The sequence below is a fragment of the Dromaius novaehollandiae genome, chromosome 22 (genome assembly GCF_036370855.1).
Source record: "Dromaius novaehollandiae isolate bDroNov1 chromosome 22, bDroNov1.hap1, whole genome shotgun sequence".
Taxonomy (NCBI): Eukaryota; Metazoa; Chordata; class Aves; order Casuariiformes; family Dromaiidae; genus Dromaius; species Dromaius novaehollandiae.
Genome location: NC_088119.1, coordinates 6,420,133 through 6,447,295, shown reverse-complemented (window position 1 = coordinate 6,447,295; position 27,163 = coordinate 6,420,133). Strand labels below are relative to the sequence as shown.

Below are 27,163 nucleotides of genomic sequence, written 5' to 3'. Positions count from 1 at the left end.
TGCATGTGCGTGCACGTGTGCAGCACTGTGTGCCTGCCCTGTGTGTGCACGCGCGTGTGGATGCCTGGGTGTGCCCGAGTGTGCGTGGGGCGATGCACGGGGGTGCCTGTGTGCCGAGGTGCGTGCACGTGCCCCTGTCTGCGTGCATGCCTGCACGTGCCTCTGTGCACGCCCTGGGTGTGCAAACGCGTGTGCCCGCGCCTGTGCGCACGCGCGCTCGCGCTTCCCAGCGCTCCGCCCCCGCCCCGAGGGGGCGTGGCCCCGCAGCCCCGCCCCCCCGACGTGCTGGCGTCACGGGGGCGGGGGGGGGCGGCACTTCCGGGTTGCCCAGCTGGAAGCGGGGGGGGGCCGCGGAGCCGGTGAGTGGGGGGGGTAAAAGCAGAGGGGCAGGAGGGAGTTAGGGGGTGCAGAGGGGGCGGGGGATTTGGGGGGGCAGGGGGCGGGCTGGGGGGGGTGCAGGAGGTGGGGTGGCGGAGCAGGGGGCTGGGGGGGGCGGTGGGTGCAGCCCCCCCTTGGGGTGCAGGATGGCGGGGGCGGGTTGGGGGAGCGGAGGGGGATGCATTAGGTGTAGGACGGTGGTGGTTTGGGGGTGCAGATGGGGCGCAGGGGGGTGGAGATGCATTGAGGGGGGTGTGTGTGTATGGGGGGGGGCAGCCCCTGCTCTCCCCACATCCCTGGCTGCTGCCCTTTCCCCGAATCCCCTCCCAGCAGCTCCCCTCGCCCGGCCCGCAGCCCCCCCGGCTGCAAGGAGCCGCGGCAGCCGGCTCGTCCGGATCCCCGCTCGGGACGTGCCGGGCGCTGGGCAGAGGTGCCCCATGGCCGGTTTTCTGCGGTGGCCCTGTGTCGCGCCCGTCACAGCCTCGCTGCTTTTTCTAAGCTGCTCTTTCTCCTCGCAGGCTGGTGGGTTAAAACAGCAGCGTGAGCATAACACAGCGCTAAAACTCGCACGCTCCCATCAGTCGCTCTGATGGTGTATTAAAATCCCTCTTGCAGAAGAGAATTCGGCCTAGAGGTAAACATAAACATGGGGGTGGAAAATCTACCGCGTCTCGCGGTTGTTTCCTAATTGCTTCTGTGGTTAAAAATGCCCCTTCTCATCGCTGCTTTACTCCCTGGCAAATCTTACCCTGTTTTTGCCCGCTGAAGAATTCACCAGCCTCAGAAACCTCCTCTGTGGGGACAGACTTGGACTGAGGCACCTCTTCTGCGTGGTTAATCCTTTTGCTCTGAGGTCTGGAAATCCCTCCCTTGTGGATCTTCCTGATGTCTGCAAATTGGAAGTGTCTTTCTAAGAAGTCTGGCTGTTGGAGCTGGGCTGGCTCCCTGCTAAGGCCTCACCAGTCCTGCACAGAGGGGCAGCACCACCTTTTCTGAAAGCCTTGGTAATCCCTCTTTTCTCCTCGTAGTGCTGCCTCAGTGGTTTGTGTTTATTGCTGGGGGCCTTTTTGAGATCCCTTCCAGAGTGATTGCTGTCTGTTCTCGAGTGTCCCTCCTTGCGGTTATGTTCTGGCAGTACAACCTGGCACTTGGAGGATTTTGACCCCCGTTATTTCATGCACGTGTTTCAGTGCGCATTTCCACCCGGAGATGTGACGGCTCTGTGGCCTTTCCCTCTATGAACCATGAACTGCTGCCTCTCCCAGGGCTGAGATAGGGCGAAGTGTCTTGTTCATTGGTGACTTTTGCTTCCAGTGGCATCTTTCTGGCAAACTGCGGTGATGGAAATCCATATGCTAAGCCCGATCTTTGCTCTCAAGGCAAAGCTGGAGGCAGAAGTGTCAGCTGTCATGGGTTACTTCTCTTTTGTCCATAACCGTTTCCTCCCGCAGAGGATGTCACACGTCTTTGAAATGTGGAATAGGAGGTTATGCTGGAGCTTTCCAGCCTCCCCTTCTTCTCTGGACGCAGAGGCCAGGGAAGAGCCAGCTGGGTCAACAGGGCGAGGAGGAGAGGAGATCTCCCTGGGGTGTGCAGCCGTCCTTTGAGCTGAGTCTGGTGAGGGTCAGAGCGACAGGAGCTTCAGGGTGCTCGGGTGCTTCATGTCCTCTTCCCTGCGTCCCTACGGGAGCTGCCCAAAGCTATGATCTGCTTTTCCAGAAGGCCCTAAGAGCAGGGCGAGAAGCCCCCTACAATGAGGTTGTCTTCTCCGCCCGGCCAGCAGCAACAAAAGGGCCTGGAAGCCTCCCTGATGCTTGGTTTGCCACGTCAGGGTTGTGCCGTAGTTGCAGTCACTCGGAGCTGACGCCAGCCCTGGGAGACACGGTCCTGCCTTTGCCGTGAGCTGGCTGCGATCTGTGCAGTGGGGCAGCGAACTGCATCAGGAACTCGGTGCTCTGACAAGTAACCTCTGCTGGCGCCTGGGCTGGGAACAGCGAGATTTGAGCGCGTGCTGCTGCGTTGGGTTGGAGAAAGCGGTGGGCTTCGAGATGCTGCCCCAGACTGTGCACCTGCAAGGAAAACAAGCAGGGCCCCGTCCTGGGGGCCCCCCACACCACGCTGCCCCGTTCCTGCTCTCGGAGCTGCCTGTGGTCATCACGCTTTCTGATTCAGTGTTGTATTTTCAAGGCTGGCATGATCTTCCAGCCACATGAGTGTCACATGCATAGAGAGCTTTTACTGCCACATGCCCACACCATGGATCAGATGCTCCTTTCCATGGGGTCCCTTAGATCGTTGCATATATCTGCTTATATCTTGTTGCAGCAGAAAACCCTGACACCCCAAACCTCTCAGCAAGGCTCATCCCAAAAGGCTTTACAGTGATTAGAGATGCCGTAGCCTGTGCAGGGATGCTCTCCGCCTGCCAAGCCAGTCCCAGGAGGACCCAGCACGTACAGATAGCCAACCTTTATATAGCTTCTCTGATTAATAGTGTATTATGTCCTTTATAAATGACATTGTTCCATTTAAAATGAGCTGTTGTCAATGAGCTGGGCAGTTCTTGTGTCGAGCGGAAAATGCAGTTTAAAGAGCCAGTCGCTTGTTGTTAACTTGCTTTCCAACAGTGTAATACCTTATTTCCCCGGTCGCAGTTTGTGAACGCCCTGCTGTATCAGGTGGCCAGAGAAACTTCAGTCCTAGTAACCAGAAATGACCCAAAATCTAGAGTGCAAATATAGGAATGTCTTGCTGCAACATGTAGGGGGTTTCACAACTTTTCTCAGCCTTGCGTGGTTCATCTGTTAACTCCCCTGCAGTGAAAGCTCCCTCCTTCCCTATAGCTGTGGCAAACTGCAGCCTCTTAGAGGGCCATATAGCAACCTGAAAGAAATTCTGCTCTTTGAGTGTCCGAGCAATGTGGTCTTGCAATTGAAGGCCCGGCTGGGAGTTTAGCCTCTGCTTTGCCTCTCGGGGCTGCCCTGTGCTGGGTCCACAGTCCCCGGGGGAGATTTCGGGGAGGCCTGGGTGCTCCTGCGCAGCCCGCTCGGTGTGGGCGAGCTGCGGGAGATCAGGCCCGTTGCAGAGGCAGAAATTGGCAGTTAACTGTCATGAGACTGTCTGTGCAGCAAGGGGATGGTCTGGCTTCATCCGTTAGCTGGCGTTTTGGTATCTTAGAGCCTGTGTTAGTGCAGAGGGAATCGCACTTCGCGTTGCGTGAATAGCTCTGGGCTGATGGTTCGCTCCTGTCTGCAAGCAGATCGAGTCGGACCTGCATCGCTGGCAGACCCGAGGGTCTTTCCTCGGCCGTGAGCTGGGGCTGTCCTGTAACCGCTGCCCCATCCACCAAGGCCTCCCCCTTCCTATGGGAAACTTGGCAAACCTTGCTGAACTGTTTTCCAGGGGGGTTTTCCTGCAGCTAGCTGCTCCAATGGCTGTGGCTTGGCCAGCTTTTCTGTTTTGGGGTAGCTCTGCCAGGGGTTGGCTTGTGTTTTCAGCTGGCTGGGTGTGCAGGGGTTCCTAGCAGAAAGCAAAAGCTTTCCCGGTGGTAAAAATGGCTCCATAGGAGGAGAAGGCTGTATTGACACAGGTATTTGGACCGACTGTCCTGTAAAAGCCTTAATTTGCTCCAGGTGGAGGGTGACTGGCCTAAGGCTCGTGCTTGGAAAATGACTGGCTCCATCTCCAGGCCTTGAGTCACCAGTTAACGCCATCGTTGGCTGTTGTTTTCCATTCACAGAGTGTGAGCAGTGACCTGTCATTTATTTATAACTTGGAAAACATCTCTTGTCGGGAGATCGAAGAGCCAGGCTTCAGGACTGAGCGGAGCAGGTCTTAGCCTCTTCTCGGATAGACTTGCTTTTGACAAGCAATTCCCGAAGACCTGGCTGGTTTGTAGCATTCTGGAAAATAAACAGCTCTGCTATTACACCAGAGATCGCCCTCTTGCTCGGTAGGTGAACCACCCAAGCTTGCTTTCTGTTTTATTTCTTTCCATTTTATTTTGTTCATCTTATCTGAGCTGTTTTGGTCTGGCTGCGCAGCCTTCGCAGTGATGATCACTGGGAAATGGTGTGGGGTTTCTGCTGTAGATGTGTTTGTCTCTGCATTCGCGCATCTGTCCTGTGTCTCGGTGTTTTGAGAGCAAAAGCAACGGTGGTGGCTTTCCAGGGAGAGGTTAGAAGTCCTTCTGTGCCCGCCTGTTGCTTTTAGAGCCGGCTAGCAGAGCACTGCTGTCTGCCCCGCTGCCAGGGCTGCTGATACGATTTCTCTGTGCTTTGCTGAAGACTAGTGTTACATGCAGTCCGCCTCCGAGCTGCTGATGTGGCATGTTCGTTGTGCTTGTTGTGCAGGAAAATGCTGTCCCAACACAGGCGGTGAAATCACAGCACTGGGAGAAACTGGTTGGGCTGGTCGGGATGGGGGCGTAGAGTCCCTCCGAGTTGCTCATGGTGAAGGCGGCCCTTGTCCTCCTCTGTGTCTCACCTCCTGGATGCTGGAGGAGGTGCAGGTAAAGGAGCTCATGTTTTTGGAGAATGCCTCCGCTGGGGTCTGTGCTACACAGGCCAAGACGGTCCCAGGTCGGGAAGGACTGACTGTCCTGCCTCTGGACCACCGGAGAGCTTCAGAGCGGCGCCTGCCCTGGGAGTCTCTCCCAAACTCCTTTGACCTCAAAGCCTACCTGGCTGGAGAGGATTGCTGCCAATATGGTCGGGAAGTACATCAGCTCCCACCAGCCATAGCATGGGGTGTTGTAGACCAGCACAACCTGGTCCCCAGGTCCACAAACTGTGCGGCTCACGGTCGGCGATGGGGATGAGCAGAGTCATGCTGCTGATGAATAAATGCCAAACCTGCTGGCAAGTTCCCAGCCCCCTGCTTGCTTACTAAATCCTGAAAAGCAGGGAAGGTCTTCGCAAAAACTGTGCCGTCACCCACTCCCCTTCCACAGCTGCCACGGCAGAGGCTGGCTGGGGACACCGTGGTGGCCGATGCCAAGAACAAGGATGGCATGTGCAGTCCTGGAGCTGAAACACGGGCTTCTTCGCTGTGGCATCAGAAATGTCTTCCTGTGCCCAAAGGTTGCGTCTCCCACGCAGAGCAGGGTGGCAGGGGCTGTTGCACCTTGAATTTGTGTTGGGTGATGTGACCAGTTTGTAGGGTGTAAATGGGAGGTGATGGGTCTGGTGGCATGTGGAGTAGAGCCCGCATAGCCCCGTGGAGCTGGACGCTGGTTGGATCTCTGATACGTTACTGCAGCGTAGGGCAGAGAGGGGGGTGGCTCTCTCCGATCCTCATCTACTGCTGCTGTCACTGAGGTGTCCTTTTGTCACCCTCTCTGCTTGCAGAAACCCCTGGCAGCGACTTGAGCATCTGAGCCAGAGGTTACTGTTCCTGTAATCACTGCGTCCCCTCGTTTCTATGTTGCAATCGAAAGAGAGGAAATCTTATGACAAGTAGTGGCGAAAACAGTTTCCTTTTGTATGAAATTGTGAGCTTTGAACGTGCTGAGGATCAACCCCGAGTTTGTCCCTGAAGAGCTCTTGACCTGCCTGAGGCTGCTGCGAGCAGGAGCGGCTGCCTGCGCCGTCCAGGTCGGTGTGGGGTGTGCGTGGGCTGCTCTGAATTTGGGCTGCTCTGGATCTGGACCGTCTTTGCCTTCGTGACCGGCGTTTGCCGTGCAAGTGCTCGTCCGCAAACTGAGCTTCTGTCCTGGGTCTGACAGCTCCCGATGCGGAGAGAGGGGCAGGTTGAGGCTGTCGGCTTAGTTCTGCTTGGGGAAAGCTGCAGGATTTTTCTGTTGGCTAGGAAGTAAAATCTGAAGTATTGATGCTGTACCAACCTTTCTTTCTGCCTGGGCGTACAGTGGGACCATACTGCTGAGCTCTGTCCTCCTCTGTTTCAATGGCAACGCAGTAGCAAATGCTTCCAACTCGGGGGAATAAACTAGCTCTCTGATCTCTGGAGTCTTTTGAAAGCTTCAGAGCAGTAACTGGTGCTGGAGTCGGTCTCAAATTCTTTTAACCTCCAGCGCATGTTGCGTCCGAGTCGGGATGCAGCCCTGGGACGGGTGCCTTGCTGGCAGCTGGGCACCCTTGTTCAGAGTCTCCAGGTATATCTAGATTTTGGCAGACGGCTCCCAAGAACTGGAGTAGGAGGCTGAAATTCAGGAGCTAAAGGTCCCTTGTTCTCTGTTAACACCCTCCTGTTACAGATAAATCCAGCAAGGCTGCCACTGTGTGCTTGGACTTTACCAGGGTTTCCTGTAGTGGGAGGGCGCTGATTTTTCTCTTCTGCAAGAAACGGCTGCAACAGAGCAGCCCTGTTGTCCGTGCTCCCAGGAGAGGGGAGATTCTGGACGGTCAAACATCAGCCTCTGAATGGAGCAATTGAAAACCTTACGGAAAACCTTTAACGCTCTCGATGCCCTTCCTTCCTGGGTTCCCGACGCGCGAGGGCTGGGACAGCTCTCTGCCAGGGGCAAGCATCCAGGTGGCTCTTGGGGTGGTCCCTCTCGGCTGGGTTTGGCAGCAGCATCGGAGTACCCGGGTGGGGGGGTTGCTGTCACCTCAACCTGAGATCCTTCACTTTGTGCCACTGCGGCAGCAACGTCATGCACACGTTTCGGTCCCGTCATTCAAGCCCTCTTGCTAAATGCATGTGTTTTGATGTCGGTGCTCTGTGACCGGCGCCTTGTCGTTGTGGGCGCTGTAGAAACCGAAGAGCAACAGTCCCTGACCCTGCACGTCTCTCTGCTGGCTTGACCAGCCCTCAGCTCGGCGTCTCACCAGGGTTTGGGCTGCCTGTGGGCAGCCTGCAAGGGTTAATTATTCCCTCTTGGTCTCATACTGTCGGCCACGCTCTGTTTTGTCTGAAACTCCACTACTGTTTGCGAAGCATCGTGCTTTTCAATGTGGTCTTGGGTGGGTCCCGACTTGAACTTGGCAGTAATCTGGCCGTGAGCACTTTGAAACGATCTAGGGCTGTGATCTATGCCTCTTGCGTGACTCCGGATGCCCTTTGCATGGCAGGTGAATTGTACGTAAACCAAAAAGGTGTTCAGAGCTCAAACATGCTCCTCCTCCTTGTCCTGAAGGTGACATGTGAACGCAGCGCCCGGAGCGGGGAGCAGCAGGAGCTGAGATGCATTCCAGCCACGCGGAGGACCCCAAGGAAGTCATACAGGTGAGCCAGACCCCGCGACTCTCTCCGACCAACTCAGGTTATTCACGGTCCGACTCCAGTTACTGGCAGGGAACAAACGTGGGATGTGGTAGAACATGTCCATGCTGTGAGATTGCATTGGGATAGTTTATACGGGCTCAGGGTGGCTTGTGCTTTCTGGCAAAGAGCATCCTTGGATAGTTTGTCTAGTGTGGGCAGTTGCTCAAGTGAGAGTATATAGACTAGAAGGGGGTGGCCATGAGTTAAATCACACCAGACTCTACCTCGGGCTGTGCCCCTGATGGCAAGATCCAGCGTGGGGAAGGGAAAGCGCTGAGCGTTACACCTGGGCAGAGGAGCCTTGCTCCTGAAGGGTGCTTTGTACGTTCTTTTCCTGCCCAGGTTCTGGAGTCTAAGCACGTTTAATGAACGAGCTTCAAACACGGTGGTTGAGACTGCCTGTTTAGTTCATCCTACAGCAGAATTACTCATGCACTACAGATAAAACCATTTGCACTCTTTAATCCTGCTGGCCCGCGGTTGCTGCTCGCAGGCGGGTTGCTCGTGCTAGCAGATCTGCAGGACAGCTGTAAAGCAGCCCCTGCTGCAAGGGGTGTCAGCACTTGGGTGTCCCAGGCAGGGATAAAGCGTGTGTTCCCCTGGCTGTTACCCCTGAACCAGAGCTGCTGTGAATCTTATTTAGATGCATTTCACTTGCTGAAAAAAAAAATTGGGCTGGAAATCTACTATGGGCTGTCTGCAGCCAAGAAAAGTAGATTGGTGGAGAGGAGAAATCATTTCAGAAAGTGTTTCTGAGCATCAAGAGCATCTGCATAGCTCACACACGAGACATGGCCAGAGAGGAGTACGCAGGCACTGTCATAACACGGACCATAAGCAAAAAGGGTGGGGTATGGCCTCCTGCTGATGCTGGTCCTTTAACACCCCATCTGAAAACCCAGCTTGAATCAAAACCTCCCCCGCCCCGTTCGTTATTCAGTCAGAACGACTTGGTGCCTTTCAGCAAAAATTTTCAATGCCGCGTGATTGATGCTGAAGCATGGAGTGTTTGATACGGTCCCTGCTGAATTTGCAGTGTTTGCCAAATGTCTGGTGGGAAGTTCAGCTTTCGTTTTAAATAGTGTTGATTGAGACATCTGGGCTGAGCTGCAATAAAAAATCTTCTCTGCCAGGATAAAACAGTTAAATTCACTGAATTTACTTCTTTTTGACTCTGGTGTAAGAAAGAGGGAAGCAAAGCTGTTGGAATGTAGAATTTCCATGTTACTGCTTCAAAGCCTGCAAACGCTCCCGGAGGGGAGCCGCTAACACCACAAGCCAGCCTTTCAAAACCATCTGCTGCGGTGCTTTTTGGGGGGCCTGTCCCCGCAGTGCCCTCTGGTTAATTGGCACAGACAGGCTGCTGAGAGCACGAGGAAGATCAATCCATTTGTCTTCTGCTAACAGAACGCATTAGCGTTGTCGCGTGTTGCTTTGGTTGATCTGCATGAGTTCAAATTGCATCACAGTCTTTACAAAGGATGACCTCATTAGTGTTTCTCATTTATCACACATGCTTACCTAATCCATTTGTTTCCCCTGAGCAAGTGCCTGGAAAGAACTGATTTCTTTTTCTCCCCACCCTCGTAAGCAATTTGATGTATATAGAGGAAGCGCTGCACACTCTAAAAGCAACCCTGTAAACCCAGTGGGCCCTGAAACATGAGCTAAAGGAAGCATTATTTGCATAAATTGCTCATTAAAAAAAGCCAAGTGAGCTGTGATGCCAAGAGCATGAGTCCCCAGCTTGACCGGCTCAAATACAGTGCTCTCTAATAGCCACTGTGAAGTACATGGATGAAGCAAGAATTGCATGGTACTTCTCTCTGGATGAGCCTTGCAGTTTGGAGCCCATGTTGTATGCAGTCTTTCCTAATCTTTATCTTTATAACGCAAGCACTTTCCTCTTGTCTCGCAGCTGATCAAGAAGCAACTGGTGAATTCCATCAAGGCATTGCAGAAGCAATATGTGACCTCAGATGCTATTGTAACCAGCGACGATGGGAACGCCAACACCCTCTGCAGCGCCCTGGAGGCTGTCTTCGTGCACGGGCTGAAGGCGAAGCATATAAAGGCAGAGGCTGGGGGAAAAGGGAAGAAGGCAGGGGGCCGGGAGCCTCTTCCGCAGCCCGTCTTCTGGGGCCTGCTGAAGAGCATCACGCATCGGTGAGTGACTGTCCCAGCTGAGAGGCGTTTGCACACGCAGGCTTCCTGCCCTCCTTTAGGCACCGAGAGGTGCAAGAAGCCACGAAATTCAGGGAATGACAAACAGAAAGATGGCTAGATGGAAAGGTCTGCCGTTACCGCTCCCCATACCTCCCAACCAAAAGCTGGAGGGACCAGATAGTCCTGCAGGGTGTCTTGGTGGACAGGGGGCTCGGGCTGCCCAGGACGAGTGGGAGACATACGCAGGAGAGCAAAAAGCCCCTGTGATACCGAGCGGTGGTGTGAGGCTGGGTGTCAGGCACCCAGTGGTATCAGCACTGCTTCTCTACGCATGTGCATGGGATGGAGAGCTAGAGCACTGGGAATGAAACCATGCTGTGCCTGCTCAGGGCTCCTTTCTTATTTATTTTTGGGTGCCAGAGCCTTTCCTGGGACATCATATCCCTAGTGGAACCCGGGGCAGAGTGACTGCACTGGTACAGAGCAGTGGTGGGTTACAGGGATGCAAAGTGCAGGGTCTGGTCTCTGTTCTGCTGTTTATCTGCTGGGGACGACTCACCTCCATTTCTCCATGCATGAAACAGGAAAAACAACACTGACCTTATCTGTGAACTTGGTGGGGTTCTTGTGTGTATAACTATCGTTATTTGCTGGCTTTTTTGAACCACTCCCTGCGCAGAATTTTTTCCACACCAAATACCAGCTGACAAGCAAATGGGTTTGAAAGCCTTGTCCAAATCCAACTCCACCAGCAACTCCTGAATTATGAAAGAGTGGATGAAAATAACTGCTTGACATGCTATAGGGGATATTTTTGTTCTCTTTCAAAATTTTCTTCATTTTGATAGACAGATTAAAAAACTTTCAAAACTTTTACTCTAATTTTTGTAATGGCTGCAGCGTCAACTACTGAGACATGAGCTGGGGCCAGAGATGTTAGCAAGTGTGTATTAGGTTTTGGGGGAAAGTACTTGAAATCAGTGGGTTGAGACTAGTCGAGGGCTTAACCTGACCCAAACCTTGTGATTGTTTTTGGCTCCTTGGCAAGTTTTGCTGTGTTTCAGCTGATTGGAAATTTGAAGCTAGGATTCAGATGTATCACTGCCAACGAGTATCCAGCTGGTCTGTGCCCCACTGCAGCACAGAGACGATGGGAATTGCCCCCATCCACCCTTCCTTGGGCTGGGACAAGCAGTGCATGGGAGATGTCTCCAGCCAGAGAGAGGAGCAGTGCACAGAGGCACTCCTGGGGATGGCTGGGGTCACAGCTAAAATAGTCATGTTTGGGACATTCAGGAGTTCATTGTTCTCCATAGGAAACCACATTTTCCATGAAGGAGAGATTTTGCAAAGTCTATTTTGACCCAACTCTTAAACTCCCCGTAGCAGAACAGTTTGGACAGTTCCTCTTTTTGAAGGGACATGCAGGTCCACGGTGGTAAAGGACCACGGTGAGCAGCCACACCGTGCAAACCAAAGAGCGTCAGGTGGGCAGGATTTCAGGTGCTCCTCCTCACACCCATGCCCTGTCTTCTGGCTGCCTCGACACTCAGGTTGCACAGCCCATGGTCTTTCATAACCTGTGCTCTGATGGAGGATCTGGCCCTTCGCTACACCGTGGTGATTTGGAAGCAGTTGCTCACGTTCTCTTCTGTTGTTTTTCCTTCCCCAGCAATATTGTTTCAGAGCTGGAACAATTAATTTTTATCAATACGGACGTTGGCCGCTGCCGGGCCTGGCTGAGGCTGGCCTTGAACGATGGCCTCGTGGAGTGCTACTTGAAGTTGCTGCTCCGGGAGAGATCCCGGCTGCCTGAATATTACCAGTCAACCGCTCTGCTCTTAGACACCGAAGAGTGCGAGTTTCTCCTTAGCTACTTGCAGGGCTTAACGTCCTTGACCTTTGAGCTGTCTTATAAATCGGCAGTTTTGAATGAGTGGACTATCACCCCTCTGTCCCTCTCTGGACTATGTCCTGTTTCGGAGCTGCTGGAGCCCCTGACGTCCTCCACATCCGAACCCCGGAGAAAGGCATCGCTGGGTTCGATCTCGCAGTCTTCGGGCTCGGACGAGATTGAAATTCAACCCTCCATTCTACCCATTGGCAAGAGCAGCAACAAAATCAAGCTTACGTCGTCCTCTCTGAGCCTGAACACGACGAGCTCTTCCCAGCTGTCCTCCAGCCTCGGCTCCGACAGCATCCTGCAGGCTCACTGCACCCGGAGTCCCGAGAGGAGCGAGGAGCCGCTCTCGTGCGACTCCGACCTGGGGACGGCCACTGCCGAGGACTTGGACAGGTCGCTGCAAGAGTGAGTCTTTTCCCAAACCTGCTCTTTACAGTGAGTTTTATCCCTCTCCTGGGCTTCTATTTATTTTCCTTCTATAAACAGGAAAGTTTTCTCCCTGTTTATTTCCAATAAGCTGTTTTGCCTCCCGAAAAGAGTCTGAAAGGTAAAAAGAAGAAATGCTTGACATGTCTTGCTAGTGCCAAAGAAGAAGAGCGCCTGACAGCTGAAGTGTGTGTCTGTCTTCCCTGCCAGGGGACACACATCAGAAAAATGCTACTCCCTTGTTTCAGGAATGTAGCAGCTCCCTGGTATATGCTTGAGGCTGTTCTGAGGCTTTCTGAGGGGGGGGAAATGGGTTTTGTCATAGAAAAGAGTTATAATTTGCAGCTTCTGCAGATAATTCAAGGGAAGGGGGTTGTTAGTTTGTCGTCCCCGTGATTTATTTCTGCAAAACACTCAGCCTGCGAGGACAAAGATTTCCAGTGGGTTATATAAGCCCTGAGTAATCAGAAAGTAAATGTTTTGCCTATCACCTTAAAAATGAAGGATGTGCTGGCTAACCTGGCTCTGAATGAGTCTGGCCTTGGGGTGCTGTTTGGCAAATGCACCCTTCCCAATTTAGGTTTTAGAGAGGGCTGCAAACCCAGGAACAAAGTTAGGACTGCTGTATCTTTCTTTATTTGCTGAGGAAAGGCCACCTTTAACTGCAGTTTGCTTTGGAGATGCTGTGGAGCAATACAGGGCCAGAGCCGAGCAAGTGCTTTTTCAGTTTGCTACAAAAAAGACTTTGTTTTACATTGATTTAAAACAGTGAACACACTGAAATTCCCACAAAAGGAAAAACTCTCTGTTTCCAGCTGACCAGGGTATCGAGTGACTTTGAAACCTTTTTCTTTCTGGCTATTTTATGCTTGTTTAAAAAACAGAGGCAAATTTTGAAACAAAAACAGCATTTTGAGTGGAAAGGTTGAATTGAAATTTGAGACTTTCAAGTGAAGTATTGCCTTTTCTGTAAATATTTTTTGACCAAAAGCATTATCAGCATCAGCCCAAATTCTTTAGGAGTTTTGGAGCATTTGAAACTGCAGTTTTTGGCAAGGTGATTATTTGTCCAGCTCTTTCCCCCTGGTTTAGACCAGAGCTGCAGTCTGTCCTCCCTCACCGATAACAACATTGTTCCCTACTTTCAGGATTTTGTATCTTACGATAATCCCGAAGGGAACCTTCCTTGATTTGATTAAATTCACGATGGAAAGACTTTGTTTTGAATTTTAATCTGGGCTGGTTTAATTTGACCTAGTCGACAGCAAAGTAGGGGCATGGGAACAGCATCTTGTTTGGCCAGACTCCACTAATAATTGCACGTTACGGTTACAAAAACATTTGAAATTTGGCACGTGGTCCGTACGGGATACGTGTTGAGGGATTGTGTGCTGGTTTGGAGCTGTGGGGGGTATTCAGAGCTGTCCCTCAGTTAGTAGTAATGGATCAGAAGCAAGTTAAAGTACACTCATGTGTGTAGTTAGGAAATCCCTGATTTGAGGGAAGGATTCTTTCCTGCTGTAGTGTCCACTGGTGCTTTAGAGGGGACAAATGACTGTTGTCAGGGCCCCTGACGTTCTGGTTAATGTAGCTGTGTTCAATCTGATCGCTGTTTCTCTTTTAAGGGTGTTGTCCGAATTCAGCAAAGCCCAGCAGAGCCTTGAGCCCGCGGAGGGACGGCTCATCCCTAGCGTGCTGGGGTCCTCCCCGCTGCAGCCCACCTGCCCCCCCACCGCATCGAAGGCCACCCCGGCACCGTCAGACGTCGCACCGGAGAGCTCTGCCCGCTCCGAACCGCCTCCTGACGCGGATGGTCCACGCGCTGCTCCCGCGGGTGATGCAGTGAACACCAGCAAGGTGACTGATCCTCCCTCTGATGGGGCCACAAACCCGGCCCAGCCTGAGCCAGGCACGCCACAGGCCGGCAACACGGCTAGTGCTTCATCCAAGCAGCCCGGCAGCATGAACGGAGAAGATAAAGGTGGCACCAGGAAGATCAGCAGCAGCGAGGAAAGCCAGGCAGTCCGCAGCCCTGCAGCAGAATTCCTCCTTTGCCCAGCAGCAAGCTGCCCGGTAGGTCATATAGCTCATTTGCTGTGTTCTTAAATGTCCTTGTTTTTATGTTTGCTGACTAGAAGATCCAAATAAAAAGGAAGATAAAGCTGGTGGCTGTTTCTGAGTAGACTCTGGGTTCTCTGACCACTCTTCTGTGTTGCCTGTAGTCTCCCATCAAGCATTTTGGTGCAAATGGTGCATAGGTATCAGAATCGCTACAGAGTAGTGATGAAAAGTGCTCTGTGCTCCATATGCACCTTCTTGGACCCTGGGAGTTTTGTCCGTGCAGCCAGCCTGGGAGAAATTAGGTCTGAGTAAATGTTCCCTGGCAAAAGAAATATCAAAATTTTTGAAGCTCCCTGTGACAGATCATTTCTTGCCCAGTCCTCAGCACAAGCAGCTGCACTGGGAGGTTTTCTGTTTTATTAATGATATCTGAAGGGTGATGAGCTCTTGCACAAATCTGACTTTAGGCTCTGTGTAAGCTGACAGAACAGCCAAAGAGTGGAGTTTCACGTAGGCTGGGGCCGAGGGACTTTTCTTAGTTAACAATCCAGATGAGAGGAGGTAAAAACATTGTCTGGACAGGAAAAAAATAGCAATTTTTCAGCGAGGAAAATTCCCAAGACACATTTGGTCCCAAAGCAGGATGGCATTCACTGGTGCTTAGGTTAGCCTGAACAGCAATGAATTTCACCTATTGTTGCCTGCAAAGGGGGTGATCCACTTGCATTTGCTTTCAGGAAACTCTTTGAACAGCCCTGTCCTGTGTCTAACTCTGGCTTGTGCCTGACTCATCTTTCCACCCTAGTGAGTTTAGCACATACTTCATACCCCCCTCAACGGTTTCTCTGTTTGGTCCTTACTTCTTTTGGCTCTCTCCCAGTTATCCTGTTTCCGCTGCTTCCTCGTGGAGTTGGGCCAGTTTGACTAATCTATGTATAACATACGGTGTCAACAGGAAATTCCCTCCTGCTTTCGCATGACTCATGGAGCGACCTGCATTCCTGATCCGAGAGTAAACAGAGTCTTCCTATACTTTGGGAATCGCACTTCTCACTGGAGGGTGGCAATGACGATCCTGCTGTGATTTAGTTCGTAGTCACGATAAAAGGCCCTTTGAAAGCACGAGAGGAAAATCGAGTGGTCGCCCCGGTGGGGCACAGCCCTGGAAGGGTTGCTCCACGCCTAGAGCGGCTGCTGCATTTTGCGGGAGCCCTGAACTCGGTCATGTTTTGCTCCTGCTGTTTCTTTGGGGAGCCTATCCCAGAACCTCAGTCTATTCTTCTTGCCAGCCAAACTCCCAGATAAACTACAACCATGTGTTCTTTTAGCTTAAAGAGTTTTCTTCTCCCTGTGGGTCCTTCTGAAATGCTGAAACAAAGGTTTGCTTTGCCTTCTCTGCCTCATTTCTTTTTTTCCTGATCTAATCAGGACTGGTGTTTGTAGCATCCACTTGTCGAACATAGATTTTTGCTCCCCATTTCATCCTAGGCATCCTTCTCTGTACTTTCCCCAGTCTGTATTCTTCCTGGAATATGGATTATACCACTGCTCCAGGTGAGCTTGTACCAGTGCCTTCTACAGCAGTGCTAATATTTCACCGTATCTCCATTGGAAATACTGACTGGATCAAAGATCTTGCACATGATACCCATTATTGCAAGGAATGTGCTCCTTTTTCTGAGCCCCTCTGTGATTTTAGTGAGAAGGAACCACTCAATATGTATTTTTGGACTTAAAGTCCCACCAGTTCTTTGCAGTGTACCAGATGAGTGCGTTTGGCCCTGCAGTGACAGCTAAAGGGCACTCTAAATTGCACCTGACTATATTTCAGCTAAAGCCCATGGTCAGAAAGCGATTTGCCTGGAGAGGAGAAGCAGGCAGTGACTTGACTTGGCACAGTGTTATGCAGCTTTTTTCCTTGGAGCTCTGCAGGGCTCAGTGAGGGCTTGGCAAATTTTGCCAGCTGCAAACATGGTCTCTTCAAGGGTTTCTTTATCAGAGAAATCAGTGTCTGTGTAGCCGTGATCAGCGTGGGGAAGGTGGTTGGAATGATGATGAAGACCTCCCAGCATGGTGCAGTTCAATGCGTCACCCAAGTGAGGACATCCTGTGGTCAGCCTTACAGAGCTGTGATTAGCTAAACAGCCTTTTAGGTCACTGAAATGTGATTTGCTCTCTAACTATGTGCAGCCTATTACAGATGCGCCTGAGTGGCGAAAATTGGTATGCTTTGATTTGGGGTTTGTTCCCATGGAGGGGTCGCTGTGGACACGCGTGTTTGAGGAGTAAGGGCCTGGGCTTGATAATGGGTTTCTTCTTGGCAGAAAAGAAAGAGCTGGATCTCGGAAGATGATTTCTACAGGCCCTCTCCAGGAGGGAGCACAACCGACATCAATGGCTTTGTGCCGGATGGGGAAGAAGAGGGTCTGACCACAGGGCTGATCAGTGCTCTTGATTTGGAAAGGCTGTCCGTGCCTTCCTCGGATACCGGGAAGCCCAAACTGTCGCCAGAACGAGAGCAAAAGGGCTTCAGCGTTGTGCATCGCAGGCAGATGGGTATGTGTTCCCCTGCTAAGCCAGTGTCCCATCTCCTGCTGTAATTGTACGTCTTCTCTGGGCAGTGCTCAAGGGTTGGGGTGGGTGTTTCAAGTTATTACCTGTTTGTGAAGCAGCTATTTGCTGTTGCTGAGCTGATGGCATCATTAAAAGCTCCAGTAGTGGCAGATTGCTTTGGGCTCTCAGCATTACTGAGCCTAGGTTAGCTTTGGTGGAAAACATTTTAAAGGGAGGGGAGATGCACTGGGTGCCTCTCTTCCTCGTGGCACTGTCCACCTTGTGGGACAGGTTTCTTTTATGCCATCCCTCCCATTCTCAGACTTGAGACAAAATGCATGTGGGCAGATTGTGGAGACACAGGAAGCAGATCCTTTGAACTCCTGCCCCATCCCATCCTCCACCAGGATCAGCTCTCTCAGCAGCTGTGATGCCTCTGGCTGTCGTGTGTGTGCATGTGTGAGCTGCTTGTTGGCTTTTCTCTCTCCACTTGATTTCCCCTTTGGTTATACTGAGACCTCTGCTCTTCCCAAAGGTCTTTCCAATCCTTTCCGAGGGCTCCTGAAACTGGGCAGCCTGGAGCGGAGGGGAGCCATGGGCATATGGAAGGAGTTCTCCTGCGAGCTGTCACCGCTGGAGTTCAGGCTCTTCCTGGACCACGAGGACCGTATCTGTGTCGAGAGCTATTCCCTGCTGCGGTGCGAGTCGCTAGCGCTGACGCACACTGATGGCCGTTTCGAGCTGGTTTTCTTGGGGAAAAAGCTGTACCTGCGAGCTCCTTCTCGAGATGAGGCCGAGGACTGGTTAGACAGGATCCGCGAGGCATTGCACAAGTGCCGGCCTCAGCTGGAGGAAGAGGAGTGGGAGACGCTAGAGTATCCAGAAGACGGCGGTGAAAGCCAGCCTGTACCCAGCGACTCAGCTGCTCTTCTCCAGTACAACGACATGCCTGGGAATAGCTTTGACTGGACTTCAGCTCACAAACCAGAACTGGATGCAATAAAAGAATCTGTTCTTTATGTGGATGTAGATAAAACATGGGTCCCTTTTATTTTTTCCTTGTCATTAGAAACTTTAAAGTGCTTTAAAGTAAGGAACAGTGACAAAATTTTAAGTAACAGTTATGGTATAGAGACAATCCAGGATATCCTTCCAGACACGAGCCTTGGGGGACCTGCATTTTTCAAGGTCATAACGTCTAAAGCTGTCCTGAAGCTGCAAGCTGAGAATGCAGAAGAGGCAGCGTCGTGGAGGGAGTTGGTCCGAAGTGTGCTCACATCCTATCTGGAGACGGCGGAGGAGGCGCTGACCCTGGGTGGCAGTTTGGATGGGAACTCTCAGGTCGTCCTGAAAAACACTGTGAAGGAAAACAGCTTCTTGTTACAATACCTGGTGGCCATCCCCATGGAGAAGGGCCTGGACTCCCAGAGCTTCATCTGTGCAGGTATATGTTGGCTTGTTCAAATACAAGAAGCCCAGCTCAGCCTCGGAGATTACTGTTGCACTCATTAAGGTTGACGAGGTTACCTGAATGTTAAGGAGATGCTCGGAGTCCCTCAGCCACCCCAATGCAGGGCAGCTGCTGGTTTCCTCATCCAAAGCTCCTCACTTGGGCTTCATCTCCCAGCTCATCTCTCCAGCCAAGCTGCTGGGCAGGAGGGAGGCAGCAGTTTGCAGGCCCGGGAGTCGGGAGCTGCCGTCGTGGAATTTCAGGCTCTTGCACTAAAAGCCTTTGCTGGGCAGGGGAATATCCTGTGCACAGCAGGGCTGAATCCCCCACCCCCTGCCCTCCACTCCAGAACAGCTTCCAAGGTCAAACTGGACTGCTACTGGCATCCTGTTTAAGAGGCTCATGGTATAGACAGTCAGAAGTCTTGGCTTTAAGGCAACCTTAGATGGACCTGATGTAGCTGAGAGGCCCATGACCCTCTTGCTGGGCGTTTTGTGGCCATGATCTGTGGGTAAATGCAGTCAAGGGCAAATGCAAGTCACGAGGGAAGAACTGTTCTTCCAGTCATGGGTGTGACAAGCTGATTCTGTGAAATGTTCACTTCCACTAATGCCTCTCAGCACATTGGGGTAATTAATAGGGTATAACAGGGTTGGCTTAATAGGGTAACACTCAGTGACCTCTGTGGGAGCTATAATTTGTTCATTACCTTGATAAGTTAGTTAAACTTCAGATTTCTCCTGCTCCAATTATGCTTCTTGTACCCTCCAGGTTTTCCAGCAGTTCTTCTAAATTTCTCTTTCTTGTACTTGCCATTCATTTGGTTTTGGTTTTGGTCTCTTCTTTTGCCTTCAGCTCCCTCCAGGCTCTGTCCTGCATTTTCCGCCTACCAATAGATGGAAGCAGCAAGCTGCAAAGACAGATTTCACTTCCCAGTTGCTTTGTGAAGGTTTCATTAGGTTCCTGTCTGCCCTTTGCTCTTGGTCTGCTGCAGCTTTTATTTCCCTTTCAGGCTAGCTGGGAAACTGCAGATCCGAGCCGGCCAGCACGGGGCAGGTCTGCAGCGTCCGACGGCGTGCAGCCCTCGCTCTGCTTCGCGCTCGCCCCGAGCCAAGCACGGTCGCGGCCCCTCGCTCATGCTTCCCTTTCCCAGTCTGACACCTAAGCGTGGTGCTTCCTTTTTGGCACGGGAGTGGTTTCCTTATATGTCGAGGCATGACAAACTAGAAGAAATAGGGTTTTTTTTAAAAAAAAAAAAAGGCGATTCGGATAGCAGCACCTGAGCTCTGTAGGTTTTGCTAATGCACTCCAGCTGCCCCAAAGTGCGAACGACTGCAAGACAAAATCTTCAGTGAGGGTATCAGTAGCCCTAGCTCTTCACGGGGCAGACACAGCCTGAGACTGCAGCAGTCAGAGGTCAGAGATTCACTTGCTCTGTCAGTTATTTTAGAGAAGTGAAGCCATTAAAAATAGCACAAAGAGTTTTCATGTCTTCGTGACTCCAGATTAGATGCGTTCACTTTTTAAGTAAGAATAAAAGCCTTGCAGATTTCCCCTGAGATCTGAGACTCGAGCTGGGTTCCTTTGGGGTTACACATCGGTCTATAATAAAGGCTTCTTTTGCTTAATTCATCCCGACCTCATCACTTGCAGATGAGGATCCTGGATGTGTGTTTGGTACCCTGCAGCAGCAATGTGAAAGAGAAGTGAAGGCTGAGTGAAAGCAAAATAGGGCGAACAAAGTTTCTGGCAGAGATGATGGAGCAGGCAGGTAGGCTTTAGGTTCTCTGCCAAACCACTGTGGTGTTTCCACAGCTTACTTTCGGTAAAGAAAAGTTTAAACTGAACCATTTGATGGATAAATATGTGACGGATTCAGGATGAGACTCCCTTTTCATGGAGAATATGCAAGGTGGCTCCCGTAGGGCCGTCGTGGTCTACGTCACGGCCCCTCGCAGGTGGGGAAGGGGCCGGGGAGCTCTCACTGAATGCGCTGGTGTTGGTGTGCTTTTGTACCTCTCTGTTGCTCCAGGCAGAGCCTGGGGCTTACAGCAGAGGTTTGGGGGCCCCAGCTGTAGCAGTAAGTGCACTGTGGTGGGAGACCGTGGGTGAGACCTGTCTGATTTTGACTGGTAAACACTGCCTTTAACTGCGAAAAGGTGCTTGAGGGAATGTGTTCCCATATCTCCAGTATCCCCTCTTTTCCTCTTCCACTGCACAGCGTGGGAAAAATTAGAGCATTTGCCAAGCGTAGGCTCTTGCTTTAGCTGATCTTCAAACCTTTCAAAAGTTTTCTCACCCTGTTCCCTCCCCACCAAGGCTTTGGTGTCTCCCCTGTCCTGGCAGCAATGGAAACGGGCTTTTAGGGCAGCACAGGTCCCCTCTCACCATCTCATCTCTGCTCCCTCAAGGCTGCTCCAGGCAGATCGGCTTCTCCTTCGTGAAGCCCAAGCTCTGCGCGTTCTCCGGCCTCTACTACTGCGACAGCTGCCACCAGGATGATGAGACGGTGATTCCCTCGCGCCTCATCCACAACTGGGATCTGATGAAACGAGGGGTAAGTCCAGGTTGAGTCTGCGCAGGGAGCAGGGAGAGGGTCCTGCTTCTGCCTGGAGCGCTGCATGGATGACACAGCCCTGAGGAGGGTGGTTGGGGTGGGAACAAGCTGCCCAAGAAATGGAGAGCGTCTGGTAAAGCTGAGGGGCAAACTCACCCCACATTCACGGGCTGGACCGTAGGGTTATAGCCTAGACCTCCCGGAGGTCCCTCTGAATGTCTTCACTCTCAGTGGAGGTGTCCTTCTCCCCTGTGCTTCCCTCTCAAGGCTTCTTGGCTGCCAGGCAGCGCTGCAAAGCCCTCCCGCGTGCACCGCATGGGTGGCCTCTCTCTCCGCTGTAGGTTTGCCGGCAAGCTCTCAAGTTCCTGACCCAGATCCGTAACCAGCCGCTGATCAACCTGAAGCTGGTGAATGAGAGCCTGTACGACCACGTGGAGAGGATGAGCCGAATCTGCCGGAGCAGAGAGCAGCTGAAGCTGCTCGGAGATTATCTCATCATGTGTCGCAGTGGGGCCCTAAAGGAGCTGAGCAAGCGGTGAGGTCCATCTCCGTCACGGGGGGGTTAAGCCTGAATCCCTTCTCCCTACTTTGCCGTTACTTTGTCATTGCTGCTGCTCTATGTTTGGGAAAGTTGAAGTACCCAGAGGGCCAGCCAGCACCCCTGACTGTGTCCCGGTCCTTGGGACTGTTCCTCATTGCTTACCCTTTGATGGGGGATCGGTGCTGTCAGGGTGTGGATTTGTTTTTGAGCTCTGTGTCATCTGTTGTAAGGAGTTATCCATCTGTTTGCTGGCTCGGCACACTGAGATGTGACTAAGGAAACACCTTCCTGAACCAAGGAGGCCTCTAGCTGGACAGGAAACACCTGGGAAAATAGATATGCTTTTTTTCCCTTTGAAACGCGCTCAAACTGTTTTCAATGACAGGATTTGGGATCCGTTGCATGATGTAAAATCAGGTTTGCAGTAACTTTCTTCAGAGGCCACATCATCTCGGCTCCTTCCTACTTTGAGGTTGTTGAAGATATAGCGGAAATTATCTAATGTGTTCTTTTCGGTGCTTGTTTGAAGGCTTGATCACAGGAACTACCTCTTGGAGTGTCCCCACAAATACAGCGTCACTGATTTGAGGCAGGTGAGAGCTTTGCATTGTTGTAGTGTTTCACTGATAAAACATCCTAGTTTCTGTATGTGGAAACAATGTGTAGAGCAGCACAGAACGCAGCATTTTTTAAGCTTACGTAGAAGAATTCAGCCAACTTAGTTGTCATCTCTCTTCTTTTTGCATTGCTCTTTCTTATTACATGCACTCTGCAAACTTGCACATCTGCTTAAAGGCTAAAATAACTGGCACAGGCCTGTATTCATTGAGAACAATGGAGATCACACAAGCTAACTTGTTTGACCTCTCTTTAAGACAGTATGGCCCCTATCTTGTTTCCATATAATCTTTTATCCATTGCAAATAATTTTGAGGGTGGTAATACGGGGCTCTGCAGCAGCTGAATTTCACATCCACTGCGAAGCCAGAAGCCCTGGTCCCGGCAGATAGTAGGTGCCACTGTGGAGTCTCTTTGGTGTCCCATGGAGACACTAAACCCCAAGGCAGACACATGAGGTTTGGGGTTGCTTTTGGACGTGAGCTTCATCTTCACATGGCAGCATGAAACATGGATGTTGCCCATGTGAGAAGCAGCAGAGTGCCAAACCGGACGGACGTGGGCTTGTGCTAACATCTGATGTGTCCCTGTTCCATAGATAGCCGATGGGGTATTTGAGACATTCCTGCAGTCTTTGATCCAGTTTGCTTCCCATCACGTCTACAACTGTGACCTGTGCACCCAGAGAGGCTTTATCTGTCAGATCTGTAACCGGAGCGACATCATTTTTCCCTTTGAGTTTGACACAACCATCAGGTGAGTGACATTTCCATCACATCTCACTGTTGTGAGACTGCTCAAGGTTATTTTTTAGGTGATGGCCTCATGTTTGGCCTGTGACTGGCTTTTCCCAGGCATCTGAATTGTCCACTTAGTCCCTCTCAGAGACTCAGAGTTGGGCGCTCTGCTTTCTAGGCCAGCATCTGCGTGTGCTCACAGGGTGGCCTGTCCTCGCTGGCCACGGAACAGAGCTGGTCGTGTGCCCGTTGACGTTTCCTCTTCTCTGAGAGCTTTGAGGCCAAGGCCTGACCACGTTCTCACAATCATCAGGTGCCTTCAGTGACTCAGAGCTTATTTGAACCAAAAAAGGCATGTTTCAGGCAAGAGGAGGGGCAAGCCTAGCAAAGCTGAGATATGCCCAAGTGGATGGTGGAAGTGGGGAGGGCAGAGAGGCTTTGCAGACTGAATAGCAGCGTCTGTACTGCGTAGATTTACACAGCGTCTTGCTGTCGGCAGGCAAAAGGCTCGCTGTGTGCTGGGTCCCAGGGCAGGAGCTGCCCAACGCCTCTCCTGTTTTAATTCAGCCTGGCTTGCCATGCACTTCCAGGGGCTGCGGGAGGGAAAGAAAAACAGCAGCGAGACCATTCAAATGCCGCTTTAAAAACGAGCAATCTGCCCTCTCAGCGGGGGCTGTATTTAGTGCCGGTTCCTGGCACGGGAAAGACACGGAGAGGGAGATCGGAGATAAATGGTGGGGGGGTGGCAGCCTTGGGGGGATGCAGGGGAGAGACTGGGACTATTCCTTGCTGGAGAGGAGAGATGCTGGCCGCAGAGGAGACAGCTAAAGGAGCCGGGCAGGGACTTATGCAAATCTGAAAGGGAATAATGTGCTTTCATCTGTCTTTTTCTACCTGTGGAGCTCACTGCTGCTGGATAGCACGAGGTTCAGCAGCTGAGCAGATTTTGAACTAGGATATCCATGTCAGAACACATGTGTTTATTCCTGCAGATACAGTTTTGTGTTTTCTAAAGAAATCTGTATCAAATCCTTCCTGCTTGGCCCAAGGCATAGCCACCATAGGTGGAGAGAGATTCATGTCTTTCAGGTTAATCAGTGATGGTGCGTTCAGAATTGATTATAAACCTTTTCCTGCCTTAGACACTTAACTGGCTGTTGGTCCTCATGGTTTTTGCTTTGACCTGGCGATTCCTAAAACCAAGCAGTGATATCCAAAGGCTACAGAAAGTATGTGCAGGACCAGGGTCAAGGGGTGCCTCATGCATTTTTTGGTTGCAAATATTTCCCGGCTGGCTGAACAGGATTGCTCATTATCACTGCTTGCTGCAGGGACAGCATCGTTCCTGTTATAGATGACAACATCCCCCAGGGAGCGGTTTTCCCTGGAAAAAGAGCCCACGGGCCCTGGGAAGAGCGTGTTGCTCCACACAGGCATGCGAGGTTGAGCTTTGCTGGCAGCAGGGTGGAGGGCTCACGTCCTGTTAGCCGGGGCTCTGCAGCTGACCTTTTTTCTCGTGGAGGAGGCTGAGCTGGGTTTCGTAGCAGGAAAGCAGCTCGAATACGGCCTTGCCAAACTAAACCCAGCTTCCTGCCCCGCTGCTGCGTGTGACAGCCAGCTGCTTGGGTCACACTATAACTCAGTGGAGGATGCGTCTGAAACACCTCCTAACAATAACCCGGCCGGGCAAGTGACGTTTTCATTTTCACATCAGCGGCGACCGCTTCCTGAGACCATTGCACCGCAGGTGGAGGCAGGAGTCGCTTCCTTTTGGCAGCAGCTCGCTCAGAAACACACAGGGCAAAAGCTTAATTTTGCTGAAGGCAAAACTCTGTGCGGCAGCGGCGGCAGAGGGGCTGCAATCGCACCCGTCTCTCCCCCTCCGCAGCGGCTGGGAGGAGCTGAGCGGCGCTGGTAATTCACAGAAACTGCCTGAAACATGTTCCGCTGGGAAAATGAACGGTGCCGGGCAGCACCTCCTTGTCCATCTGTATCCTTACATGTAGCCATTCCCATGTGCTGCGTAACAGCAGCTTTGCACCCGCCTCTCAGGAGCAGGATTTGACCCAGGATCTTTCAGGCTGGAATAGCACTGTTGTATTTTGGTCGTCTCTCACCTTGCTGTGTTTCTTCACTCCCTCCACATTCCCCCTCTGCCCTGAGCACCCAGGCGGACCGCTCTCTTTGGAAAAGGGAGCTGAAGTCTCCTGTCTTTTGCATCAAATTCAGCACCGACCTGACAGCATTAAACGAGACACATGCGCACAAGACGTTTGCACTTCACAGTTCGGGGCGTTTAAAAATCTAGCTAACCCTGTGGCATGTGGCCCGGCAGCATTTTGCTGCAGCTCGCAAGGTGAAAGGGGGGGGGCTCGCAGCTGGAAAGAGGAGAGTGAGCTCAGCAGTTGTAGCGCTGCCTTTTCTTCTGTTTACTCAAGATAAGTAGTGAACGCCCCTCGCAAAGATGGGTGTCTCCGCTGAGGCGGCCCAGCGCAAGGTATAATTTGTGGCTGTTTACATTCCTGCTGCGTCGCAGCCCTGAGTCAGCCAGGAAGGTCCCACGGGAGCGCTCGCGAGGCCTCCCCGCTGCCGGCTGGCTCGCCCAGCTGCCCCAACTTGGCGCAAAAAGGCAAAACTTTCCCCGGCGGCTGGTTCCTCCTCTGCCCATCCCCAGGGCAAAAGCAGCTGTTTCCTGCATCTCTGATGTTCCCGAGTGATGTCTCAAGCCGTCTTGCGCCGGCAAGCGCAGGGAGCATCTTCGCCCTTACCCGTTCGGCTTGCCCGGCTGCAGCCCGTCCGCGCCGGTGCCGAGAGCTGGGCTCTCTCGGCGGCTTTAAAATCGCCCCGCACCCTCCCCGGGTTTCGTGACTCAGCCCGAAACGTTTTCACTCAGTCTCGTACTGCTTGAAAGCCCTTTTCTCCCCGCCTCCCCTGCGCTGAAAGCAAGGTGCAAAGCTCGCTGCTTGCTTAATATCTCGCTCTTTCATCTGCAAAAAGCCGACACCGTGGTGGCAGCTGACTGCAAGCAGCCGATGCTCGGTGGGGCGGGTTGTTCCTTGCTGGCTTGCTGCTGTTTTTATGCTGTGCTTGCTGGAGGTAGATCCTTTGCTCAATTTGGTACTGCTGCTTGCTGGAAAAGTTTATCTATTTGTTTCCTACATAACTAGTGGCTGACTCTTGCTGTTGGCCCATCTGGGTGTTGGCAGTGCTCTTTTCTCAATGGGGACTTCGGGGAAATAGAGACAAGGAAGTATCCCTAGATCTGGTTTGGTAGAAGTGCTTTGGTCTTTGCTCCGGTGTTGCCAACAGGGTGGGGTTTTGCCTCGTTTCTTGTAGGTGCAGCCACTGCAAAACCGTCTTCCACCGGGACTGCCAGGCCAGCGTGAAGTCCTGCCCCCGCTGCGAGCGCCGGCAGAGGTACCAGCGAAAACTGGCGGCGGATGTCGGCGCGGAGCCAAATCTATAGTGTGCAGGGAGCGACCTGAACACTGCCCTTTGCTTCTCTGCGAGCTGGAGTAGCGCAAGGAGAAACGGGGTTGCGTGCCTACAGGCCTTGGAGGTGTAGAAAGTAGATTCCCACCGCCGGGAACGGCTCCTGCGCGGCCGTTTCCCAGGGCTGGAGGATGGGAGTGGTCAGTGCTGGGTGATGCATGAAGGCATGGGTGCTCCCGCGGCACGGAGAGGGATATCTCCCCTCCCGGGGCTGAGCAAGGAGGGGGCTGGAAAGGTCCAACCAGGAGGAGAAAGACCAGCGACTCACAAAGTAACATTCCCCCTACTCACACAAACCTGGTGCTGCTCTGGGCTGGTCCGATTTTCCTTCCTGGTGACGACATCCGTTCTCTTTGGCCTCATCTCAAAGGCGCTTTGCCTCGCGATGGAAACGCAGTGAGTTTCCAGGGTGTAAATATGCAAGATATCAAATCAAGGGTGTTGGATAACTGACGTTGATTAAAGCTCTAGTTTTTTAGGATATTCGGTACTGAAAACCAGTATTTTTTTATGTGGGATTTTGCACAAAACTCGCTTGCCCGCTTGGGGAAAACCAACCACGGCCGCACCGCAGATCCAGCAGCACGGGGTTTGGGAAGGGGCGCCGAAATGAAACTTGTGCCTTCAGCAATGTGGACACCGGGGGCCGCTTGAATCACGACTTCCAGGCCCCGCGCCGAGTGGGCGGTGTGAGCCGCGAGCCAGGGAGGCCGCAGCAGTCGGTCCGGTCCGGCCGCCGGGGGAGGAGAGCATCCCGCCCGCCTGCCTCGGGCTCTTTCGCTTTGAGAATCCACCGGACAGCGTGGTCTTTCATGAAGAGAGGAAAGAAAGGAGCCGGTCTGCTCCTCCCTGGCTGCTGATTTTTAACTCTTGGCCAATTGTGAGGCCAGAAACAAATTTTATTTTCCTTTCACCCTGATACAAAAATGATTAAAGTTTATTTAACAACGAGCACAGCTGTCTTCTGGGTTTGCTTCTCCACAGCAGGCGACACGAGGTTTCCAGACTCATTTCGTACAGGCTGCGTTGGCATCAAGGGCTCCCCGGTTTTCCCGGG

The 27,163-nt window shown here is 52.2% G+C and overlaps 1 protein-coding gene across 9 annotated transcripts; it reads left to right on the top strand.

Moving 5' to 3' along the window:
• The first annotated feature begins 261 nt into the window (after window positions 1-261).
• On the top strand, window positions 262-27,057 carry PLEKHM1 (pleckstrin homology and RUN domain containing M1). 9 transcript variants are annotated; one of them, XM_064524472.1, is made up of 15 exons: window positions 262-359; window positions 897-1,012; window positions 4,118-4,330; window positions 5,727-5,972; window positions 7,475-7,563; window positions 9,521-9,768; window positions 11,441-12,076; window positions 13,723-14,170; window positions 16,483-16,714; window positions 17,247-18,155; window positions 20,573-20,718; window positions 21,060-21,253; window positions 21,789-21,852; window positions 22,476-22,633; window positions 25,951-27,057. In XM_064524472.1, exons 5-15 carry the CDS (start codon window positions 7,522-7,524, stop codon window positions 26,078-26,080), a joined length of 3,207 nt encoding a protein of 1,068 aa, XP_064380542.1. In that variant the 5' UTR covers window positions 262-359; window positions 897-1,012; window positions 4,118-4,330; window positions 5,727-5,972; window positions 7,475-7,521; the 3' UTR covers window positions 26,081-27,057. The 9 variants fall into 9 exon arrangements, with proteins under 9 accessions (XP_064380542.1, XP_064380545.1, XP_064380543.1 ...); XM_064524473.1 differs by lacking the exon at window positions 897-1,012 and adding an exon at window positions 1,830-1,995 and having other exon boundaries at window positions 265-359; XM_064524467.1 differs by lacking the exon at window positions 897-1,012 and having other exon boundaries at window positions 265-359.
• The last annotated feature ends 106 nt before the right edge of the window (window positions 27,058-27,163 follow it).